The 26,162-nt window shown below is 35.5% G+C and overlaps 1 protein-coding gene across 2 annotated transcripts in view; it reads left to right on the forward strand.

Annotated features, from left to right (window-relative positions):
* Nucleotides 1–26,162, forward strand: part of MMP16 (matrix metallopeptidase 16) — a 303,974-nt gene that overhangs the window by 202,801 nt on the left and 75,011 nt on the right. For both annotated transcript variants that reach the window (XM_077876326.1, XM_077876325.1), the window contains exons 5-6: nt 1,767–1,928; nt 3,874–4,085. In XM_077876326.1, the coding sequence (XP_077732452.1) occupies nt 1,767–1,928; nt 3,874–4,085 (374 nt within the window). The remainder of the gene's footprint in view (nt 1–1,766; nt 1,929–3,873; nt 4,086–26,162) is intronic.

The following is a 26,162-nucleotide window of genomic DNA, read 5'->3' on the forward strand; positions in this document are numbered from 1 at the left end:
AGTGGAATGAATGGATGATTTAATGAATGAAATTGTTTTCACATGGCTACATTATCTAAGCTGTTGTGCATGCTAATACTTTTATAGCTGTGTGATTTACTGTAATTCAAAGGATGATTTCTAATCAGACTGAGAGAAGTTTGGATTTTATCTGCAACTTGCTACATGAATTTGCAAATTGTATTTAATGTCTCAAAGTCTTTGTTTTCTTGTTTTAAAAATGGACATAATAATAGTGACTGACTCAAAGGATAATTGTGAGAATTAAATGAGAAAATGCAGGTAAAATGTTCAAAATGTCCAAGTTAGTAAACTTTTAATAAATCTAGTTAATATTTTTAATTAAACCTCATACGTATTATATGATTTTTCTTTTTGTGTCTTAATTTGCACATTTAAATAAGAGGAGAAGATAAGCTTTCTGAGATTGGAAATGTTAACCTCTATTCTTTTTAAACCCTTTCAATTTGTTTCACAACAGTATTTAATCAGTTATTCTTTGAGAGTCGGGTAGGCCCCTGAAGTGTTTTAAATGACTCGTTTTTGATATGCTAAGGTCATATGATGAATCAGCCTCGTGGTTTCATCCATTTTTCTATGAAGGACTACTCCAGAGTAGGAAAAAAATATTTGTTATGTACTCGGCTTTTGTGTTTAAAAAAAAAAAAAAAAGGGAAGAAAGAAAAAAAGCCCTCAGAAGGGAATTATCACAGTGCATTATAAAAATGTTTTTAGAGAGTTTTCCTGAAAATGACACTCAGGAAGTTCACTGAAATCATTTGCAATCCATCTATGCAAAACTTTATATTTTATGTTCAATCATTTTAAACTTTCCACTTAGGAACATAACCCTTAGGAGTATAATAGTCCCAACTGTTTGATGCTCACATAGTTCAACTTAATTTTTAGAAATAACAAATATACATGTAGGACTGGCTCTTTTGCTCATGAGTTTAATTATGATGATCCAGAAGGGACAATATGTAGAGGCCATCAGCAGGGGAATGACTGCATAAAGTATCTCGGAGAATCTGCACTGAATAGATTTCACTGTGCAAGTTTACCACAGGTGGGAGAGATTTTTTTTTCCATGAGAAACAGCCACTCTAAATAAATATATCTTGTTCAGATTGCTCAGAATTTGTATTCACAAAGCTAGAACTAGAATCCTAGTTTTTGTGACTTCTAGCCTGTGACTTACATTTTATACTTCTGTATTCCTATATTTCTAGGCTAGTATAAAGAAAAGCCTTCATCTAGGACTTAAAATAACCTTGAGTTCCAATCACAGCTCTGTAAATTTAAAGATTTGCTGTTCTTGACAAAACCTGTCACCTCTGTGCCTTAATTTACTCACCTATGTAAAAGTAGGAATTGGATCTGCATTTTTTTCCTGACTTACTGTTAGCATTATGTTCAATGTAAAAATTATAAAAGTATATTACATGCTTTCTAGTTGGAAGGATATTTCAACATCAGTAGTAGCAGTTTCTGATGCTGCTAATCTTTCTTCAAATTTTATTATTTGTTCCTTCCATTCAGTATCTAAATTTCTGTGACTACATTATCATCACCTCCCACCTCCCCAACCTTTTCAAAAATAGTGTGTTGGATTTTGCCAGTAGAAAATTCAACGATAAAATCATACTGATAGTTGAAATAAGGAGTTCCTCCTATTTTTCTTGGGTGAAATTTTGAAACACCAAAGTTCCAATTCTGTACTTGGATATTAGTTACAATAGCATCTTTTCTTCTCATTTTCACAGGAAATGACTTATTTCTTGTAGCAGTTCATGAACTGGGACATGCTCTGGGATTGGAGCATTCCAATGATCCCACTGCTATCATGGCCCCATTTTACCAGTACATGGAAACTGACAACTTCAAACTACCTAATGATGATTTGCAAGGCATCCAGAAGATTTATGGTAGGTTACCACTGTTTCTGTTTGGTTAACACCACAATAAAGTTCGGAATTCTTGCTGCATTTCCTTCTTTGAGATGGTTGCTCTAAGTATATAAGAGAGATAAATACCAAAATAAGAAAAAAAAATGTCTGGCCTATTGGCAGAAGTCTTATATCAATCAAGTTTTGTTGGCAACCATCCAGATATCTTAATATACATATTATAGTAAATCTATACACTAATCTTTCTTATTGAATTTAATTGCAACCTGCAGTTACACCAAAGATCTTATAAACTTTAGTATTTAAAATTCAGGTTAAAAATGTAATAAATGATTACAACCAATAAAAACAGTGAGAAATACAAGGTTTTCTATAAGATACTGAGATTTTGGTAAAAACTGAGAGATTGACACTCAGTTTATGATACTTGATGTAAGATATGTACTAGATAAATCACTTTTGAGGTTGCAGAAAATACTCTTGTGTAATGGATATAATAAAATGGGCTCAAAAGCATGTAATCATTGACTAAGAGTCAAAGTTAACAAGTGGCAATGTATACTTACACATAATTCAAAAGAAATTTCTAATATACCGAGATCATTTTTATTTATGGGGTTCAATCAGTGAATACAAATTAAGACAAAAGGAAGAAAGACTATTCCACATATTTACTATAATCGTAACTCCCTCAACAGAACCATTGACCTTTATAAAGACATTTATTTCACACATAATTGTTAAGAACTTGACATTTATAATTTACATATAGAGAGTATGCTTTACTAAATTACTGAAGTGATGCTTTCATTTTACAATACAAAGGCAAATGTGTGTTATCTGTATGTTAATATCCAGTATCCCGAAGATGTCATTTGCATTTTTAAATAGCATAGTTTAAGTTCACTAATTTATTTGCATTCATTAGTTTTTCAATTTCAATATCTCAGTGGTAACCATTCTCTCAGGGTTAAAATACGATTTGGGAAAAAAAGAAAGTCTACTTTTGTGCTGCTCTTTATTTGGGGGATACTGAGAAAAGGGAAACGTCTCAGACTCGAAACTAAGTAGCCCATGAGTTGAGAGCGCAATCCTATGCCTAATTTGTACCATCAGAAATTCCTCCTAAGTGGTTAACTGAAGGAAGGCTCTTTCTCATGACCTCATGAATTAGTAGTCTAGACTGAGGTCTGCAAAAGAATATTCTTTCCATATCTAAATATTAAGTGCGAACAGCACTGTATTTCTTTTTAAAAACATAAATCCCTTGACGAATGATGCTTTACATCTGTACCAAATTATATGTGTAAACTTTGGCTTAATTTAGAAACCTCTTTTTAGAAATACCTCTTCACATTAATATTTTACTAGTGGTGTTTTAATCAATAGGTGTTTTAGATTCAGTATTCAAATGAAACACTCATCTGGCAATTTGTCAAAACATGTCATTAGAAGAAAATAATGAAAGTCAGGAAAAGGTTATAAATACAGTTGGAGACAGAGGGTGGAATAAACTTTGATTCCTTAATGTTTATCTTTTAGAAATATTTGCATAGAATCATTGTCAGTCAAAATCTAGGATTAACTTTGGTGGAGCTTACATGCATGGTTCCAGTATTCATCTTCATTTATGTATTATTTATACACCACCTACTTCCAAAAAAGATTTCAAAGCAGTTTTTCCAATAAGGACTCTGGCAAAGCTACGAAAAATATCATTAAAAATTAACAAAGAAAGTTCAGTGACTGAGATTCAGAACTTAGCAAGATAAGGACTTTCTGATAGACTTGGCAGTAGTTTGTTGGGTATAATGGTTTGTTTTTTCAGAAAACATACAGTCTTCAAGACTTCTTAGCTTACTCAGTCTGTGCCCTCCCCTCAGGAGTGATTGTCCTCTGCAGCATATTATGCAGCACTATTCCAGTTTGAAGTCAGCCAAGTGCTTTCCTCGTATTTTCAAAGGTCCACCTGACAAGATCCCTCCACCGACAAGACCTCTACCGACAGTGCCCCCACACCGCTCCATTCCTCCAGCTGACCCACGGAAGAATGACAGGCCCAAACCCCCTCGGCCTCCCACGGGCAGACCTTCCTATCCTGGAGCCAAACCCAACATCTGCGATGGGAACTTTAACACTTTAGCTATTCTTCGCCGTGAGATGTTTGTTTTCAAGGTAGGAGGCTGTGATTTTTCTTTTCTTTTTTTTTTTTTTAACGGTAGACCAAGTGTCTACAGTGTCGCTTTAAAAAACAAGTTCTCATTCATTCTAACACTACCTTCCCAGACCTCTCACAGTTAGAAGTTTCAAAAAAGCATCTTAAAAAATAAACGCACAAATGGGCTTAAATGTCTAGCAGAAGATTGCTGTAATATTCTATTTGAGGAATGTATTTATGTCAGCAGAAGCTAAAATGCCTAGAAATGTGAGGGTAAGAAAATGCTGCATGTTACGAACAGATAAAAAAGCATAATTGAAGTCATGAATAGGAACTAATAGGGATGATTTGCTTGGGAGCTTAGCCACTTGCAGACGCGCTAGAGCTATTCTATCTTTGATTTGCACGTCTTTATGAGATCCCTATGATTTCACTTGACAATTAAAGCATTGTTTTTAGGAGTAGTAGTGATCATTCTGTTTGAGGTCTACTGGTAGAAATTTGAGTCAAAGCTCCTCCATGAGACCATCATTTTGATTTTACGAGTATATGTCATCATTGTTTTCTTCAGTCAGGTATTTTTATGTACCTGATTTATTTTTTTAAATTTTTAAAAAATATTTTATTTATTGATTCACGAGAGACAGACAGAGAGGCAGAGACACAGGCAGAGGGAGAAGTAGGCTCCATGCAGGGACCCCAAGGGACTCGATCCCGGGACTCCAGGATCACGCCCTCAGCCAAAGGCAGATGTTCAACCACTGAGCCACCCAGACATCCCTATATACCTGATTGATATTAATTTTTAAAAAGGTTGCAAGTAAGACTAATATGTCTAAGTTCTCAGACAACACTGACAGGCAGTGTATTAAAATAAGTTACATAATGGACTTACTAAGTATGTTTAATATAATACTGGAAAATTAATATAGTACAATACTGAAAAATATTTTCTCCCTCAGTATTGTAAACTGATCTGAGAAATTGATGAAAAAATTGTATGTTTTATGTCGGCATTAGCATATTAAAATAACCACATTTTACCAATACCGTCCATTTAAAAATAAAATAATGTGCACTCTTTTTGAGTAGACATGAATCAATAAATAATGAAATATTGTCCTACTTACACAGAATTTCCTATCTACCAGAGGTTACACTTTAAAAATATAGATTTCGTATAATTTTTAATAGACAAAGTACTCTATTTCCTTTATTGGAAAATAAGATTTGGATTTGATATAATATGCACAAGAGCATCATACTTTCCAGGAAAAATCGATGCTTTTGTTCAAACACATGAATAGATTTTTGAATTCTATAAATGCTATGCAATGCTTAATTAGATATCTCCCATTCAATTTAAGTAGATTAATAAATTTAGATTCAAGGAGTAAAAAATAAAGCTTTCTCTCTCTCTGTCTCTCTATCTCTCTCTGTATATATAGCCACTCATTGTGCTCAGCCCAAAACAACTAGTTGAAATGAAAACAAAATGCCATCATTTGTTTCCTCTACAAGACACCAAATGACATCTGAAGGATTTTGTTTTCTCTGTTTTGGCCAAATTGCAACATCCCAGCTTTATACCTTGGTATCACAGTCATATCAACAAAGTTTTTAACTTATCCGAGAATATGATGTGAAATTGACTCTGGGTACAATCTTTCCATCCTTCCTATCTGGGTAATTACTTGGCCAATCTCAGAAAAGATTGGTATCTTCATATTTAATGATCATTTTCACCAGCCTTTCTCGCTCTGCACACTGGGCATGTTCTTGATTGACCAAGTGAAGTCTTGTGATCATTGGTTCCTGGACTCAGGAATGGATAAAAAGCAAATAGACCAACTCTCAAGTAGAATAATACAGTAGCCACTATTATTAATGTCAAAATAAGTGTATGAAGAATATGAGTAAGGCCTGCTTCTCTAACCTCTCATGTTATCTTGGATTCCTTTATCAAAACTATAGGACAGAGTTCCTAAACTCCGTCTGAATTTAATTTCTTTTTTTCACTGGTCCCTGCCCTCTTTCTAAGAATAATTACTATTGGGGATATCTTCTGATAGGCATTACATTCTTTTAATCTCCATTTACTTGATGGATTTTTGTATCACTTGACTTGATAATTTTCCTACTCATCTCCTCTTTCTTACAGTGCCCAGGCTTGCTTCCTAGGCACCAGGTATGTATGCATAGGAGGTAGCACTCCTGTCTCTATGGAGCTCGTATTCCAGGCGTGAAGACAGGCACGAACTTAAGTACTTTCAAGATGTAGGGGTAAAAGGTACAACAGGGACATGAAAACAAAGTGCCGAAGTCTAGTTGAGTATATCAAGAAAACCTGACTGAGAAAAAGCTTATCCTGAATTTTGAAAGAAAAATTTCTTAGGCACATTAAAGAAATTGGTTATTCGGTGTCTAAAACAGTTGATGTATTGAGGGAGAGAAGCTAGACGTGTTAACTCTAGTGCAAAATGACAAATGATATAAATCAGAAATAAACAAGATTTGATCAAAGCCAAGAAAGCATGATTGAGTGATACTTGCTCTTAATTATTAGCTACCATGGACTGGGTTACTAATACGTCCCTGAATAGATGTAGGCACTTTACAGCCATAACCTCTAAGCCTTATAATAACACTGCAAGATGCATAGAATTCTCTGTTTTACAAATGAGAAAACTGAGAATCAGAAAAGTGAAGTAGTTAGTCTGAGTTACAAGGTTTTAAGCAGTAGTCAGGAGTTGAACGCAGGTCTACTTGATTCTAAAATCTGTATTTTCCCCACTAAGCTTTCCTACCTGAAAGAGTAAGGGAAAGTTTAAAAGAAAGGTGGTAGGCTTTAAGCTATATCTTTAAATAGTAAATATTCAAGGAATATTTATTGAGCTCCTACCATGAGAGGCTGTTTTAGGCACCGACCATGCAGTAGTAACCAAAGCAACTAGACTCTGGCTTCTTGGAGCTTACATTCTAGCTTTCAAAGTGCTTCACACAGAAGCACGCCATGGGCCCCTGAATGAGGTGGGAAAGCATCTTACAAATTCTTTATTAATAACTGGTGGTCCCCTAAGTCTTCCCTCTATACCTAAATAGGCTAGTCTAACTTTACCTCAAATTAATGTCATCTCCCCATATCCATTCTACTTGCCTGGAATTACTCTCTGCCAGCCTCTCTTGTGCATGCCTCCCTTTTTTCTTTTAATATACTCATCATTAGTTTCATAGTTTGCTCTTTATGAACTGTTCTTTCAAGTATATTTTAGGATCACCCACTCTTCGATCTCACTTTTACTAATGTAACTTGATTCTCTACTTTTCTTCATTACAGATTCTCTATACAAATTAGGAACCTCTTTATCTCCTCAATCCTTCCCCATCTGACACTCGTTTCACTGTAGTTATTAATATCTGGGGCTTCATTGCAAGCTTCTGCTTATCTAAAACTTCCCTCCTTGATGTCTTCCACATGTCCCAACCTCTGACTATTCTTCAACCTCAAATCTCTTTCTAGTGATTTCTATATTTATCCCCTCCATTTGATTAGCACATTTTTAATTTCTATCTTCTCTATTTCTCATTGTAGTGCATCTCTCATTTGTAGACTTCTTCAAAGCGGGATTGGTTCATGCGGGCTTCATAGTGCTCAAGCTAATGAACAAGGATCTCAATATAAGAATTATTTAATGAAAATAGAGCTACTATCAGGTTTATGCAAAAACAATCAGCCAGTATAATGTTTCTGAAAATGTTTCATTCCACTAGTCTGTTATTCCTTGCCCAAAGATTTCTATGAGTATGATTTACTTAAAAATCTATATGTATGTTTTTACTTAAATTCTGAAAATCTAGATATAAATAAAGGTTATATCATCAGATAATTTTGTTTTCTTATTAGAAAGGAACCTTTCTTTAGAATGGTAGTTTTAACATAAGTCTTGGAAGCAAGCTTCCTCTTCAGAGATTTGATTTACATTGAGCTTTCCAGGCATTCATTTATTTGAAGTGGAGTTCATCTGGGTATATTTCAATATGGAAATATAATAAACATTACATATATTTAATATACAGTACACACACACACACACACACACGTATATATATATAAAATTCTGTCCTGCCCTATAGATAAAATTCTGAATCTATTCACATGAGAAAGTTAAGCTTTCCATGTAGCTTCATAATCTTTGGGAATGTTAACCACCTACAGCAAGGAAATGAAAATCAAAACAAAATGCCAAGGAATCGAGGAACAAAACAGCAATACAACAGAAGGTCTGTCCTTACTCTAAAGAGGTTATTTTTAAGAATGTCCCCTGAAGAGCTTAAGCTGTGTATATCACATGAGGCTGCTGGTGTGACAACGCTGATGACAGGAAGATTTGATGGTTCAAATGATGACTCAAAGTTCTTTTGGACCACAAGATAAAAACATTGAATATTTAGCTCTGTTGTGGTGTAAAAGAAAGCAGAATTAGCCAAACTGGTATGGGATATGTTTCAGCACATGATATTTTGTTATGTAGGAAAGACTGCAGTAGTAACTATTCTTCCTGAAGTTGGAGATAGGAAGAAAAACTGTATCCACACCTGGAATTCTTTTAACATGAGTAGGCACATGCATGCACACACACACACACACACACACACGAAAGGTTTCACTTGGCAACTGACCAGTTCTTTATATCAAAGGGAACAAAAGCCAATGCTTTACAGTAGAGCCAGAAAGGATAGTGTTAAAAGGCAAAGCTGTCCTAGAACAGCATTCACGGAAGTACAGTAAAGTGTATTCCCAATTAGAATAGAAGAACAAGGCTTAGAACTCTCATTAAGGAAAACATTTCATCGTTTACCAAAACAGCAACAACAGCAACAACAAGAAAACAAGCGAACACAGAAATCATTCGGTACTTTCCTTTATCAAATTCTCTTCTATTCATGTTTATTCATCACAAAACTAAGTGTTCTTAAATATGACCACCTTCACTTAGGACTACCTACTTAATTCTACTGGAGAATCAGAGTTCCTTTTATTTCCATAGAAACAGACTTGACCAGAGCCTGCCCTCATTAATACTAGCTTAACTTCTATTGAAAGTACAATGTCTCATTAGCCAAGCCTTGTAAGTATAAGGTATGACTCAATTTCATTTGCAAGATGGTGGTTTTGTTTCATAAAAGAAGAGATTTTCTATGACAGGGAGAGAGAGATGGAGACTCCGGGGGCAGGGAAATGGGGAGATGTTGTACAAAGGGTAACATTTTCAGTTATAAGCCCTGGAGACCTAATATACAGCATAGTGACAATAGTTAATAATAATGTATCACTACTTGAAATTTGCTAAAGTAGATCTCAATTGTTGTCACCATAAAAAAAAAATACGTAACTATGTGAGGTGATGGATAGGTCTGTTAGTCTGATTGTGGTAATCATTTCACAGTGTATACTTACTACAAATCATCAAGTTGTATACCTTAAATATATACCATTTTTATTTGTCAGTAGACCTCATTAAAGTTGGGGCAAAAAGCCAAGGTTCTTTCACCCACAAAGCTGCACGATAACTGCATTTTGCTTTGCTTCTCTGATCTCTCCACCTCTTTCTCATTCTGCTCATTTTCACTCACTCAGTGCCAGCTGCACTTATCTCCCTGCTGTGTTTGAACTTGCCAGCCATTTGCTTTGCAGGTCTTTCCCTGTCAAGATATTCACCTATCTTCCAGATTTCTGTGGCTCTTTATAAAGCAGCAGAAGGCTATCTCCAGTCTCTATTCCTATGCAGTGTGCTATTACACGGGTCTGCATGAGGCTAGATATATGGAAGGAATCAACAATATTTGTAGAAATTCAGATGAGTTTCTTGTGGATTCTATACACTTTGTGCCATCTTTGTGACTCTAAAGAATAGGTTTGCCATTTACAATTGGAAGACTTCTCTCCCACTCATAACCTAATGATTCATTCATTCTTGTTGCATACTTGCATGTTCTTGTTTACAGTATAGGATAATCCTATCAGTATAGGATAATGCTTAAACTTTATTTTTTTAAGACTTTATATATTTTTCATGAGAGACACAGAGGCAGAGACACAGGCAGAGGGAGAATCAGGCTCCTTCTGGGGAGCTCGAGGCGGGACTTGATCCCAGGACCTGGGGATCATGACCTGAGCCGAAGGCAGATGCTCAACCACTGAGCTACCCAGGCACCCCCAATGCTTAAACTTCTAGACATTAGGGATAGCCTCAGAGTCAGATCCCATTTGTCATAGGCTCCAGACAAGAACGGAACTACTCCTATATTTACTGCTGGATTGAGCCATGCCGTGAATGTAACAGACAATAAATATTTTTGAAAATATCTCTGGGCTCATTTCCTTATCTGTATCATGGCTAATAAATTCCATCATAGGTATATAGGAAGCTGAGGAAATGGTAGCTTTTATGTTGCAAGACAGACTTGGCATTTGGAATTACTCATTATATTCAATAACTCAAATTCCCATGCTGTTTGAAGTTAGTTTTAAAAATAACTTTTAGCTGAGTAAAGATCACAGAAAAATGGCCCAAATTTGTATTTTATAAGGGAAAGGAATAGAATGGTTTGTGATTGTTGCTATTGTTCCTATCACTTTACTCAGCGAAATAATTAAAAATATTCTGTTGTCAGATGGAGGCGCCCAATGGGGCTCAGTCAGCTATGCTTCTGACTGTTGGTTTTGGCTCCTGTCAAGATCTCATGGTTCTTGGAATTGAGCCCCCCCACCCCCTCCGGTCTAGCTCCATGCTCAGTGGAGTCTGCCTGAAGATGCTCTCCCTCTGCCTCTCCCCCCCACTCACAAGCTCTCCCTCTCTCTCTAAATAATTAAATCTTAAAAATATATATATATTCTGTTGTCAGAGAATCCAAAAAGTGTTTTAAAAAAATACTTAGAGAAATTACACGACAGAGGGTAATCTAAAATTACTCTGCATCATAGCTTAATTCTGTATTGCCAAGAAGTATTAACTGTTATTAATAGTTTGTTGTAATTGGGGCTAGCTTCGCATTAGACCAAAGGGAGCAATCGCCAAGACACAGCAAGCAGAGTATTAATTAAATTTCCTTATAGTACGAAATCATGGTGTTTCAAATATTTTAGGTAAGTAAACATTTGGGGGAGCAACTGGAATTATGTGTAATACTGAATTTTAATGTCAATATTAATTGATTTTCAAAATATTGGTATTCTCTATGGCTTAAGATTTACTCCTTGAAATATTTAAATTCTTAACTAACATTTTCTGACCATCGGGTCAAGTGTCTAAGTATTCAGAAGAATGGATTCACAGTCACTTATATTTCCAATTTTCTCTCTAGTCACCTTATTTTGAGGTGACCTCAAACATTTTAAATATATATTTGGATACTTGTTTTGGATTCAGGAAAACTATTTTTGTTAATAATATAAAAAGGGACATTTAATATATGGTTACAAATAGGCCCATAAATACAGAGAACAAATAGGTGTTTGACAGAGAGGAGGGGGTAAGGGAATGGGCATAATGAGTGAAGAGGAGTCAGAGGTACAGGTGTCCAGTTACAGGATGAATAAGTCACAAGGATGAAAGTGCAGCATAGGGAATAGTCAGTGGTGTTGTGTTAGCATTGTGTGGTGACAGATGGTAGTTACATTTATGGTGAGGACAGCATAAATGCAAAATGGTGCTGCCACTGTGGAAGACAGCATAGGGGTTCCTCAAAAAGTTAAAAATAGAACTACCTTATGACCCAGCAATTGGACCACAAGGTACTTACCCAAAGAATACAAAAATACCAATTCGAAGGGATGGTATAAACACCCCACTGTTTATAGCAGCATTATCAACAATATCCAAATGATAGAAGCAGTCCAAGTCGCCATTAACTGACAGATGGAAGAAAATGTGGTATATATGATATGTGGAATATTACTCAACCATAAAAAAGAATGAAATCTTGCCATTTGCAATGATGAGGATGGAGCTAGACAGTATTACGCTAAACGACATAAGCCGGTCAGAGAAAGACAGATACCATAGGATTTTATTCACATGTGGAATTTAAGAAACAAAACAAATGAACATAGTGGGGAGAAAAGAGCGGATAACCATGAAACAGACTCTTCACTATAGAGAACAAACTGATGGGAGATGGGTTAAATCGGTGATGGAAATTAAGGAGGGCACTTGTGATGAGCACTAGATGTTGTATGTGAGTGTTGAATCACTAAATTCTACACCTGAAATTTAATGTGAGTATGTTAACTAACTGGAATTTAAATAAAAAATTAAAAATCACTATGTTGCGCACCTGAAACTAATCTAACATTGTGTGTCAACTATATTTCAAAAAAAAAAAGTAAAAAATATATGTATATATGCTTGCACTGCATATTTTAGGGACTAAACTATGTTTTATCATGTACGGTTTGATACAAATATATAGTATGAATAGAAAAATTCCATATAGTCATGCAAAAGTGCTTTCTGAAAGCACATTAATTGTGAGCTTATTTGAAAAATCCTCTCCCTCCAAGCAATTTCAGTTTTTCTATTCTACAATTATTAATAATCTAAGTCTTCTCAATATCAAAAATGTTTTTTATTCCATGTTTGTCATAATCTATAGCTTTATATTGAGATTTTTTACAAAGAAAGTGCTCACACTCACAATTATTTTTCAGAGCACTTTTACCAAGAGCAAGATTAATAAGCAGTTTAGTTCAAGATGTATGCTGTACATTAAAAAAAAGTAGATTTTCTTTTATATTAGAAGTTTTGAAAATAAGCACTTCTCCAGTTTTTTTCTTTCATGTTTGGCATTTGTGACTGTGCCACTCTTGACCTCTTACATATCTGTGAAGCAAAAATGAGACTTTATTTCTTCCATTCCCTTTTTAACCTTTCTGTTAACAGTGCCGTGATTATCATTGTGCTTTGTGGACTATGTGAAGTTATTGAAACATTCATCCAGCTCTTCAGAATTTCTTAGAAGCCTTTGTTTTTCTTATGCACGTGGAAATATAGAAGACACATAGAAATCTATAAAATAGAGGCCAAAGTTGTCATTATTGGCAAATTATGTGACAATCTACCTGGAAAATTCCTGGAAAAATCAGTGGCCAGGGGCAGGGGAGACTCTTAACCGTGTTATGATAGATGTCCTGAGCCATAGTAAAATAGTGAAATAGAGCTTTTCTAATAAGCACTTTGACAATAAAATTGAGAAATATTTTTCTTGACATGAAAAAGCAACTTGAAGGATTAAACTTAACTAGCAGTACTTGTCCTACTGGCAGCATTCAATAAATTTTATTAAATGAACAGTGTTTGGGGGCACCTGGGTGGTTCAGTTAAGCATCAGACTCTTGATTTTGGCTCAGGTCATGATCTTAGGGTTGTGAGATCAAGCCCCGTGTCAGACTCCACACTCAGTAGGGAGTGGGCTTGAGATTCTCTCTCCCTCTCCTTCTGCCCCTCCCCCCCCACACTCCCTTTTGCTCTCTCTCAAAAAATAAATAAATCTTAAAAAAAAAAGAAAACAATGTTTTTACTTCTAACTCTACTTTCTCTGCATTAAACTTCCATGAGGGAGGTTCTTGACTATTTTATCCATTCTTCTATGTGTAGTTCTTATGATGCTTTCATAAGTTTCAAAACACTATAGTATGTTTATTTACATGACTATTTTAAAGAAAGTATAATCAGTATCAATAGCAAGTGAGTAAGATTGAAAAAACTATTTCTAATCCAAACTGCAGCATTAGTATATCTTATAATAAAAAGGGAAATGTGCATAGTTTCCAAATTAGTAATCCCCTGAATGGTAATTCATCCTGAAATAATAAAGTAAATCTAAAAAGAACAATGATATTCATCACAGCTTTCTTGCCAGTAGGAGAAAATTTAGCAAGCAACCCAGATTATCCAGGAATAGGGTAGTGGTGTAGCAAATAAATATTATATCAACTCAATGAAATATAATGTAATCATTTAAAAGGTTAATTGTGGAGAATGTATGAAAGAATAAGGCATGATTGGGGATCCCTGGGTGGCGCAGCGGTTTGGCGCCTGCCTTTGGCCTGGGGCGCGATCCTGGAGATCCGGGATCGAATCCCACATCGGGCTCCCAGTGCATGGAGCCTGCTTCTCCCTCTGCCTGTGTCTCTGCCTCTCTCTCTCTCTCTCTCTCTCTGTGACTATCATGAATAAATAAAAATTTAAAAAAAAAAGAATAAGACATGATTATAATGTAGACAGAAGCATAAAATAGTAAAATTTAAAATTTTATGTATTATGAATGACATCATTTGAAAAATGTATTGACAAAGCATAGATATTATAGAAAAATTATGTTAGACAAGTTTTAGAACAATGGAATTGTGAGTAACTTTTTAAAATCTGTAGTGCAGTGGTGTTGTATATACATTTAATAGGTCAAAATACAGTGGCATAAAAAAAGGCTTGATAACTGCGAAGTTTATAACACATTAAGTGATAGTGAAGCCATATAATTTTCAAAAAATACAAGTAGGCAAGAGCTATTAAAGTATTCAATGGACTTTTACTTTGAACTGTGACTAAAAATGTCCTTGTTCAAAATGACAGTGACAACTTTCAATGATATATTTTAATCTGGCTCGTAAAGATGTCCAATTAGATGAGGATCTCTGCCCCTTGTTCACTAATCTTGAGTAGGATTAGCGTCTAGTGAGTGAAGCTAACTAAATATTTTGATTATCTACAGTTTTGCCATTTTGTAGGCACCATTGGTGAGAATTTATTTAGTTTACTATAGAAATACTTTCAAATCATGCAAAGCATCGCTTCTCAGCCTTTTGGCTAGGATCAAGTGTAAGTAACATCATAGAGTGACATGATATTTGGCAATTAATCCAGAGAGTATTGTTAATTGATGAAACATGAGGCCTGCCATATAGCAGTGTTTGTCAGTTCAACTAACACTGACAAAATCGTAAGCTGTGTAAGGCACTGAGCGTAGAGACTGGTACGCAACAAATGTTCAACTAATTTCAGCAACCGCTATTATTGTCATAGTTGTTGATGACGTTGTTGTTATTATTACTACCACTGTCTGTGTTCAGAAAAGTTCTGTGGTTGACCTTAAAGCATTTCAAAGGAGTCTATGACAATAGTCCTTGTTCTTAAGAAGTGGACTACTATACTCTTCCATTTGTTTTTTAAAATTCTTTAATGAAATTTCGACTGCCTACCAAAGAATAGCTGGACATTGAGAAGGACACGATGAGCAGACCACCCTCTGTTCTGTCCCTCAGGGAGATAATAGTCTAACAGAGGAGGTACCAGTAACTAGATCATCATAATGCATCATGATGTGCTCTAATGATAGGCTAATGCACCAAGTACAGTGGGGACCCAATGGAAGGCCACATAAACTGGGAAGGACTTCTTGTAGAGGTTATTTAATCTGTATCTGTAAGAACGATGTAAACCTAGCCAAGCTTGGAGGTCCGAAGGAGTAGGGTGCAGTAGGAAGCTTATCAAGTTTGTTACAAAAAGCAAAGCAGAGAAATGGGAAAATGAGGCTGGAAAGACACAGGTGGGACTCCTTCATAAAGGATCTTGCATGCCCTGTTGACAACTCAAGGCTTTGTTCTGCAGGCTAGGTTAACTGGCCAACCGTCTTGAGCCTGGAGTGACTAGGTAGGATGGAGTGTAGCAAACAGAGCTAATGAGAAATGTTGAGCAAATGTTGGCTCTTGGGAGAGGAACCCCCAAGAGCAAGCCAGAGCCCCATTCCTAAAACGTAGGGAGGGAGGGAAGGGAGGGAGGGAGGGAAAGAAAAGAGAAAAGAAAAGAGAGAAAGGGAGGAAGCTTGCCTTTAAATATCACAGGAAGCTGAAATTATGAAGGGACTCAGAGGGGCCCAAAGAACAAGATGTCCTGTCAGGAATTGGATGAGAAGTATGAGGTCTTTCAAGAATATTGAGAATATTGAGACTTCTGTTAAAAAAAAGAAGAAGAAGTTATAGTGTTTCCCTTTCTCTCTACAAATATTATTTACTGAAACTTCACTCAAAGAAAGGTGCATCATGTTCTGAATCTGTCAGGACAGGAAGCCTTTTTTGGGAGGCTTTAATATGGCTATTGTGAAAGCCCCGCTTTTTTTTTGCATCTCCCCTGGAACAGTTGGTGAGTCTCTGCGTTCATTGGGCTGCGCTACTCGTGAAGTGCACTTATTTGTAGCAGTTACTGGTGAGAACATTAAGCGAATAAAGACTGTTTATATCCTTGAGCTACAGCTCAAAGGAGCTGATGTCATAGCTGGCCACTGGTGTGCCACTGACACATAAGCCTCCTCGTCCATAATCACGAAGTCCCTTGGAATAGAGACGTTTTCCAAGTCGTCCACTGCATTTGCAGTTACTGTCAGAAATAGAAATGCCGAAGCTTCTGGGTTCATGTAATACTATAATTTTGTTAAAATATCTTTATCGTGTATATCAACCCATTTTCTCTACTGCTAGTATAAACAAAAGATCAGATAGAGGATCAAAAATAAATTTTGTGATTAGAATTCTGAACAACACTTGTAGAAAAAAATCCTACGATTTACTAAATATGCATGTAAGGACAATCCCTCTACTCTCTTCTTGAGTATTTTGGGGAGATTTTTTTTTCTTTGCATAAATATAGGATATGGGAAATAGTTTAGGAAAATATAGCAAGTGATTATTGATATATAGTCATATTTAATTAGTTTATTTACTTGAAACTCTGGATGGAGTCTCTGTTGTGCTTCAGAAAATATACTAGGTTATAGTAAAAATGGAAAAGCCCAGGCTTTGGATACTTCTATGACCAGGATTCCACAACCGAGCCTGAGTTTCTTCTCGAAGAATAGAATCTTCGTGACTACCCCAGTGCCACTTGCTTCAAGAGCTTGCTGTTCCTTGTGGGAAATAGACATTCATCACTGAATCAGAAGACAGGTATCTATAGCAACTTCAAAGAAAAGAGAGTATATGGTGCAATAAGCACATACAAATATTTGTTTTGTGTTAGTTTTTGAAACCTGATCAGTAATGTCAGTGGAGGCAGTGAGCTATTTCCGATTTCATGTGAGAAAAACTATATATTCTGTTGAAAAGAAACCTAAACTAAAAGTCAGGAGGCAAAAAAAAAAAAAAGTCAGGAGGCATGGGTTCTGGTGCCAGGATATTGTTAACATGATGAGAATTTCCTTTCGGACTCTTATCTTTCAGAGATATCGAATAAGGCAATAACAGCTAGATAATCTATCTCACAAGGAGATATGTGAAATGTGTTTGAAATATTTAAAAGAGCTGCACTGATGTGAGACATTGTCATCATTGGCACAAATTTTAGAATTACCTTTTTTTAATGTACAACACCAATATGTCAGTTTTCCGGTTTAAATTTCATTGTCAGCATCTGTTATATCAGAAGTTTCAGGGGTCTTAAAAACTAGGTTTCTAAGGAGTGCAGTCACCAAAGTAATAGTTATCAGAAATAATATGAAACCTGAAAAGTATGACAAAATCAAATCGAGGTTGGTAAGTAAAGTTTTAACTAAATATCGCCCATCTTCCTCATCCTCTTTGGCTTTCATTTAAAAACGTTTTTTTCCCCATGGTGAATAAATGGATTCTTATATTCTTCTTAGAATATATACATAGTGTGGCTCTTTGTGAAGCGTTCCATAAGTTCGATTTTATGAAAATAATTCATTTTGAGCATATCCTTCATTACAGCATCTGAGAAAAATTGATATTATAATAACAGGGCAATTTATTTTGCTATAATTATGATGATTAAGGTAAACAATTCATCATAAAAAGCCCACATCTTATTCATAGAATGAGAGCAAGATAATGGTCGTATAATACCATCAACATCTAAAAATTTTCTCAAGTTTACCTGTAATTTTCTTTACAGATTTGTAGCTCATTCACTTATTTTGGTTTTATTTTTTATATTGGTAAACTGATTCTCATAACACTGTACTTGGATTTGCTTTCACGTCATACTTCAAGCTGGGTCATGTTGATACCAGGCACTAAAGTTGTTTTCTACTTTGCTTTCCTTTTCTTAAAAGTCAATGGCTGTTAAGAATTTCCAGCTAAGTGTTTGGTTTCAGGATTTTGTTTTTATTTTTGTTTTTGAATTTGTAATTATATCTTTGAACCTTGAAACAAATACTTGCTGTTATAAAGAGTTGGCCTAGGCCTAAGGCTTTTGCCCTTGCTTTATGGAGGTATTCCCTGTCTATAGCTGATAGCATTGTCTTTGTTTAGGATGGGGGCTGGCTACACCAGAAAAAAAAAAAAAAATATATATATATATATAATATATATATATATTTTATAAGTCATATATATTATATATTTTAAATAAGTCATATAAAATATGATATCATGTATATATATATGATTTAGGGTGGGTAGGACCTTTGGGTTATGTGGTATCCATTGACCTAGATATTGAATTCAACGATATGGATAACCAGTCAATCAGACATGCCTGCAAAATAAAGCACTGATAAAAACTTAAGATACTGAAGCTCAGATGCCCTTCCCTGTTTGACAGTAGCCCATGGTTATTGTCATACACTGATACCAGGATGGTAATGCACCCCTAGGAAAATGGGAAGCTTTTCAGCTTTTCAGATGCTACTCTACAAATCTCTTCTTTTGGTGAATTTTTGATCTGCATTCTCTCCCTGTAAGAACTGAAACTTTAAAGGATAATAGTTAACAGTGATTTTTTTTTTTTTTTTTTTTGGAGGGGTCTTCAAATCTTAGAATGTTTTTGGGAACCACTGAACTTGTGTTTGGTGTAGGAAGTAAGGTTGATCCTGTGTGGAGTCTTCCCTCTAACTTAATAGTTGGACCCTACCTCATTGCAGTTGGGGTCAGAAATCTTGGATTAGTGGCACCTGGGTGGCTCAGCAGGTTAAGCATCTGCCTTTGGCTCAGGTCATGATCCTGGGGTCCCGGGATGGAGCCTCGCATCAGGCTCCCTGCTCAGCAAGAGTCTGCCTCTCCCTCTCCATCTGCCTTTCTCCCAACTCATGCTCTCTATCTCTCTCTCTCAAATAAATAAATCTTAAAAAAAAAAAAAAGTCCTGGTCAGTCTTGACAATGGGAGGACTATGCTTTTAACTTCAGTTTGGCTAATTCTAGGAACTTGACAATATCCACATCCCCAAAATTTCTTAAACTCTGTGACAGCTCCACATTCTTCAGTGTAAATTCATGTTTTGAAAAATTAATTAGCTTATAATGTATCAACCATCTTTTCTACTAGAGTGCCTCCTTGCATCTGAACATAGCTTTGTAATTCTTTAGCAAACCTATTTGTAAACTTCCTTATGATTGATTTTCATTTTCATATTGGAAAGATGGGGTGTTCTCATGTCCCAAGCCCCAGCCTTTTTCTATTCCCAGTTTGAATAGAATGTTTGAGTAGCATGAATCATACATAGAAACAATCCTTGGCAACTTATTTACCAAGGATAAATATAGATCATAGTCTGACTTAACTTCAAAATAAGTTACTTTTTTTCCTTTCAAATAGTAAAAATTTTAAACTAAAATCATAAAACATTTTCCCCCATTTGGAATATCAGAACTCATATGCAAAGTTAATTCATCGGAAAAGGTCAAAGAGCAGATTTTCCAGTAGAGATCACTAAAAAAAAGGGGTATGCCAGGTGACCTCAAATACTTAAAACACTGCAGTATGAAGAAGGCCTATTCTGTGTGTGTGCCGAGGTAGAATTGGAACCAACATCAGGAAGGCAGATTTTGCCTCAGTAATGCCCCTCACACTGAAATTGTCACTGCTAAGGCCGTATGTTCAAATCTCAAAGACCGAGGTATGATTGCTCTACTGAATGTAGTAAATATGATCACTTTCAGTGTTTTCAGTGTTAGAACTTACAGTGACTAGGATGGCTTCTCATGTTTCTAATGATGAATGATTCTCTCTGGGAAATAAAAACAAATATTAAACATATATGCTCATACAGCTCCACATCTAGATGGTACTCGCTACAGGAAGGGGTGACTTTCAGGTAAGGGTTGAATATTTTAGGAATTCTGTGAGCCTTCATGTTTCCTGCTGGGAAGGTTTCTAATCCATCTTCTTGACGGGGGCTATCTCTGGACATAACACTTAGTCCGGCAGTAAATTATATACCTGAGGCCTCAGATGAAAAGACCAAGAACTTAAGTTCCTTTTTTAAAAAAAAAAAAAAAAAAAAAACTAGTTCCATTTATCTTGTTTATTTTTAAAACACCAAAAGACAAAAACCAAAAGCAGTGATCCTCTGAAGAAACAAGAAAGCAGGAAATAAAATTCTCAATTTTGATCAAAATGTCATTGGCATTTGAACTTGAAATAAAAACACCTGAAGTACTGATTTCATTTTAATACAATGTGGCCAAAAAGGACATTTTTTACAGCCTTTTTTAAAATTAATAATTCAGTGTATTAAACTTTTCTTCCACAATATCTCTATGGGATCTGTAGGGAAGCAACCGATAAACTCAGTATTTCTTCATTGAAACTTATAAATAGTCCCAATAAACCAGAGTTAAAAGTCTCGTGTCAGTTCACATCAGGCTCTCTGCCAAATAAATTTGTTGCAAAGTCAAGAAACAACTTTATGTTTTCAAGCTGTCTGAATTTTACAATCATAACTAAGAGATTATAGACATCTACAGTGAATATTGTACAATAATGTAAATAAACGGTATTTTGACCATTTTTTCCTTTAATGACATTTTGGGAATAACATCATTTTCTGTTTCGAAACTTTGTGAGATACAAATAATTAAGAAGTTGTGTGCAGTAAATAAGAAGTTTGACAAGTTACACTTGGCTTTTTTAGACCACTCTCATTTCCTGCTCTATTCCCAATGCCTAGCAAAGAACCTAGCTTTTGGAGGTGAGAAACAGGTCATTATTAAATGAATGAATTCTAGATAATCAGTGATTTGAAAAGTCCTTTGAATGCTCAGCTAATAACTTGACAGTGTTATTCAAGAAGATACTTTCAGGGACACCCTTACAATTTCATAGAATCATTTGATAATTAGGAATAGATTCATGTTTAAGGACTATAACTCAGTTGTGAAGTGTATTTCATGAGAGCAGAAAATCATCACACAAACAATACTCACTTAATTCATCAAGAGGGGTTTTGTTGTGGCTCATCTTTTAAATATTTGTAAATATAGGATAGTCACTCCCATGGATTTTCATGTAAGTTTTAGCCGAGTTGGAAACATCGACAGTCCCCATTTTCCCTACAGCTTGAGGTCGAAACTGAAAGAGGAGTCAAGCATTCCATTCCTTAAGGCATGTATGGTATATATCTCTAGGATCTAAGGTCATAGAGATAAGTGAATTGACCTGATGCACAGAAAACCAAAGCCAGAGGCCAGAGTCCAAATCAGAACCCAAGGCTCTTGCAGGGATCTGTCATTGGCATTGTGGTGCGTAACCCAAAAACTCCTTACTGTGCTATTTGGCTTTGTTTCCAGTGGCAAAAGAGGGAAAAAAAAAAAAAAAGCCTTTGGACATTTCAGTCTATCCGTAATTGTAATAATTATAATAAACTTGCAGGAAAATTTTAGGCAATTTTCAAGGCAAAATTAATAGTTTTTTTTTTTTTTTTAAATGCCTTTCAGCAAATTGTTGCCTTCTTTTCTGCTCTACCACTAGCCATTGCTGGTAGTAAAATATTAACGTACTGTAAAATCTGTGAAGCTCTGCCTTTTATTTTTGTACCTAATCAACTCTCTCTATAATTTTGTAACCATGTGGCCCACCCTGAATTACAGTTGTGAGCTATATGCATTAATAATACAGAAACGACAGGAATGAAATAAACCTTTGAAAGTGGGTTAGGAAGGCCAAAGAAAGAAAACTGAAATCTTTTTGACAAGCAGTTTCTGAAGGTGCTGACATTCCTTTAAAGGCCTTTTTCATGTTGGCACACAGAGAGGCTTTGCATAGCACACCAAGTAAAACCTATTAACTGCCTCTCCAGTACAAGGAACTAACAGTTTTCCAGAAGACCTGGAAAGAAAATGGACAAACTTTCCTCTTGCTGACCTTTCAGGCTGAAATTATGCTTTTGAAGTGTTGGATGGGGGAAAGAAAGACATAACTTCTTTTGGGATGTGTTGCTAGTCAGTATCCACCTCTTTCATTTCCTTGAGAGCTGTGTATTACAATGACATACATAGTTGACGAATTATAAAAACAAAGAGACATTCTGACCACTGGATCTGTGCTGCATAAACTAAAGAAAAGCCACAACATAGCAAGAGGGGAAAATGTACTGCTATTTCTTTTGGTTACCTCATGTTTTACAATTTTGGTCAATAAAAACTTTGGAAAAGAAAGCAGTAACTAATGCCTCTTACTTGGCATTAGAAGCAATGTTAATGTCAATTTAAAAAAATTAGTCAACAGTATCATAATCTGGTACCCTTGTTTACCCTTCTAATTGCTATCAGTAATTTCAGATGATTTTCCTTTTTACAGGTTAGTCTACAAATTAATAATGGCACAGAAATAATCTTGGTAAATTATTTTGGCAGTTATAATATTTGTCAGTAGGATTCTGTGGGTATCTTGCATGGATCTATCATTGGCAAGGATTCTGTTGGGTTATAGGGGAAACCAATGTAGAATAGTTACTTTAGAGCTAGCGCATGTTTGGGGAAAAGAAATGAATATAATTATCCTACATTAAAAATATACCATCGTGCTGCCCCAAGAACCCACAGTATGTGGTTATGTTGTACGTGAAATAAAGAGTTCTTTCTGTTATTTCCAGTAACGTACTCCACTCTGGTCTAGGCCCAAGACAGACCCGCCTTATACTAAATAAATGTTACGGTACTTCATATTAAAGTGAGAATTCAGTGTGGGTTTTGGGCAGAGACTGATACAGCATGGACAGATTGTTTTCTTAAAGGTCTTTAATTATGCATTTCAGACATGAAACGTATATGGCATCACTAAAATTGCTAGTATATACATGAAAATAAAAGGGGAAATAAACACTGTTAAAGGTTGCATTTTGTGTTCAGCCATAACCCAGACACCCCTGAAACTCCTCTAAGGTATAAAACTTAAGCATTTGTAATCTAGATAAGACCTAAAATGATGTCTCTTCTGCTTTTAAAAATGCCATTTTGGAGTTATTTTGAAATATCGACAATTATTGGTGCTATTTTTTAACTTCTTAAAACATTTTATATTAATTTTAATTTGTAAAAAAAGAAAAGAAAAGAAATGCAAAGAACAACCAAAATCTGGTTAGAGAAGAAAATTAAGGTAGTGTAAATCAGAATTGTACTGTACTGTGTGAGGTGTGAGAAATGCCTAGAACAGAGGCCAACTGTGACTCAGTGGTGAAAGGTCCAGTCCTTGGGCTTATGGGGAGGCTGCCTCAGTGGTTCAGGCTCTAAAGAACTCAGTTAACAAAGTCACAAAAGACTGGCTGATGCATGAGCTACAGTGACAACTTCTCAATTCATGGTAATAATTATAATTATCACAAAGAAAAATATGAATTATTCATGCTCAATAAAACTTTACATTAAAAGCCATAGGATAATCAGAAGGCTGTTTCTGAAGCAGTTGGACAATCCTCATGGTGTCCTTGGAGCCATCGTTTTTTGATAGGCTGGTACTCCCCGTGTTACTGCTAGCCGTAGTTGAAATTATACATGGTTAACATCTGTTAAGTTTTCCAGGTATACACTCCCCAGTACTGAGACCCCCCCCTCACCAAAATCTGCCTATTCGTACCGTCTTTCCTAGAAAATGCACAGTCAAAATCACCCATTTTTAAAACTTTCAGTTACAATGTTAACTAACTTGAATTCAAATAAGATCTTGAAAGAAAAAAAAACATTAAAGAAAATAAAACTTCCACCTACGATTCCAAAGAGGATTTCTTTAGAATTGTGAGGACCTGAGACTTAACATACCCTTCTCATTCTTTGAAAGATTTGCATCCCCTCTCTCCCCAAGAGATGCCATCTCCATCTCTGGAGTCTCTTACTGCTCCAAATAGCCAGTCTCATCTATTACAAGCTAACCCCATATTTAACTTTTATAAAGGTAAATGTGTATAATATATAACTGTGAAGTTACTATTTCAAATATCAATTTTGGAGAATATTAATAATAAAGATCAAATGGGAGAAAAGAGTAAATGTATTTTTATTTGAAAAAAAAAAAGCCTTTATATTTTACAAAAGCACATCTCCATCATGAATGACTTTAATCTCCATCTCTTGTCCAGTGCCTTCATTGATTTATTTCTGTGATAAATATTTATAAGGCCCCTGCCTTTGCCTGGCAGCCTTCTAGGATCTGGAATATTGCAGTGAACATCACAAAATCCTTCTCCTACAGCGAGCTTTATTTGAGTGGAGGAGGGACAGTCAAAATCAAATAAATACATATAAGTAAGGAAGGAATCAATAAACGAAATGGTGAAAATGAAATAGAACAATATGAGAGAAGGTAGGGATTGAGATGGGGGAAGGGGCTATGGTAGTTTGGGTGGTCAAGAACATCTTCTGAGGAGGCGACATTTTCATGCAGGTTTTAAACTGCAAAATTAATCAGCAACACAAAGATGAGAGGAAAGAACATTCCAGTGTGACCCCCAGCTAAATAACGTTAAATTTTGTTCCTGAAATTTGTAGCAGTGGTGCCTCCACCTGTGACACCACAATTAGCATTTCAACTGACTGTCCCAGAAGAACCATAGACACAGTCCAGGTCCTGATCAATACATACAGTGTTTCTGCTAAAGACTGGCTCTGGAAACCCTAGTGCCTTAGGATTATCTCAGTCAACATTTCCACATAGTCTTGGACCACTACTGCATTTAGGAATTTATTTTATTAGTAATACAGGAGCCTTAAAACAAATCAGGAGGTAGGAAAAAAAAAATCATAACATCCATCAAGAACTAAACAGCACACTGTTCAATAAAAAAAAATGCTTTATGTGTAGGTGCTGCCCGGAATGGTAGCCACTAGTTTCATGTGGCTGTTGGGCACTTCGAATGTAACCAGTGTGCTACTGAGGAACTGATTTTTAAAATTATATTTAATTTAATTTAAATGGAAATAGTGCCATGTGACTAATGGCTACCATATTGACAGGTCTAGAGAATTAATTTTAAATAATTTATCAGTGTTTTGGACCATGCAAATTAGTTAATTCTTTAAAACTCGAAGCCATACCCTTGGAGCATTATAAGAGGTAGAAATGAAATGCTTGTATCTTCATTTATACTTTATCAGTCGAAAGCATCTCTTAAACACAATATATTTATAATGAATTAGTCATGTTGCTGCTACCACACCTTCTCATTTGTTTTTCCTTTGGCACAGGCTGAAATATAGTTTTCTCTCCTTGACTTTGGAGTTAATGGTGCAAAACTCTACATAGGGAGGAACCGAACCAGAACAATGTACAAAAAGCTATTAAACTGAAAAGCATCAGTCTCTGTTCCCTTGATGTGTTTTGTGTTCACAGTCATAATTTCTGCCATTTCTGACTAGTAAGGAAAAACAGCGACAGACTCTCATTGAGGAAGAAAAATCTAAAAGGATCTTCTGGGGCAAAAGTAGGTATTACTGGTGTACCCCCCAAAAAAATCATGAATGAGGATGAATGAATGATAGCATTAAAATATTGCAAAGTAATAGATAATCTATATTATTTGTTAGTCATTAACAGTAGAAAATAACTCCTTTTTTATCATAGCAATGAATATTTTATTTACTTATGATTGCTTGTTACTAATCTTAAAAAAATACGCCACCTGCAGAAATCAGCTATGAACATAATAATGTTCACTGAGCCCCAGAATGAAGTTACTATACGTGGAAATGCATTTAAGAAAGTTACTAGAAAAGAGGAAGAAAGACTTTCCCATTTCTAAGATTTTCTAGAAACAATATAGACTATGTTTGTTATTCTAGCTTGGTGGACTGAACTCAATATATATACATG

The sequence above is a fragment of the Canis aureus genome, chromosome 28 (genome assembly GCF_053574225.1).
Source record: "Canis aureus isolate CA01 chromosome 28, VMU_Caureus_v.1.0, whole genome shotgun sequence".
NCBI classification, from domain to species: Eukaryota; Metazoa; Chordata; class Mammalia; order Carnivora; family Canidae; genus Canis; species Canis aureus.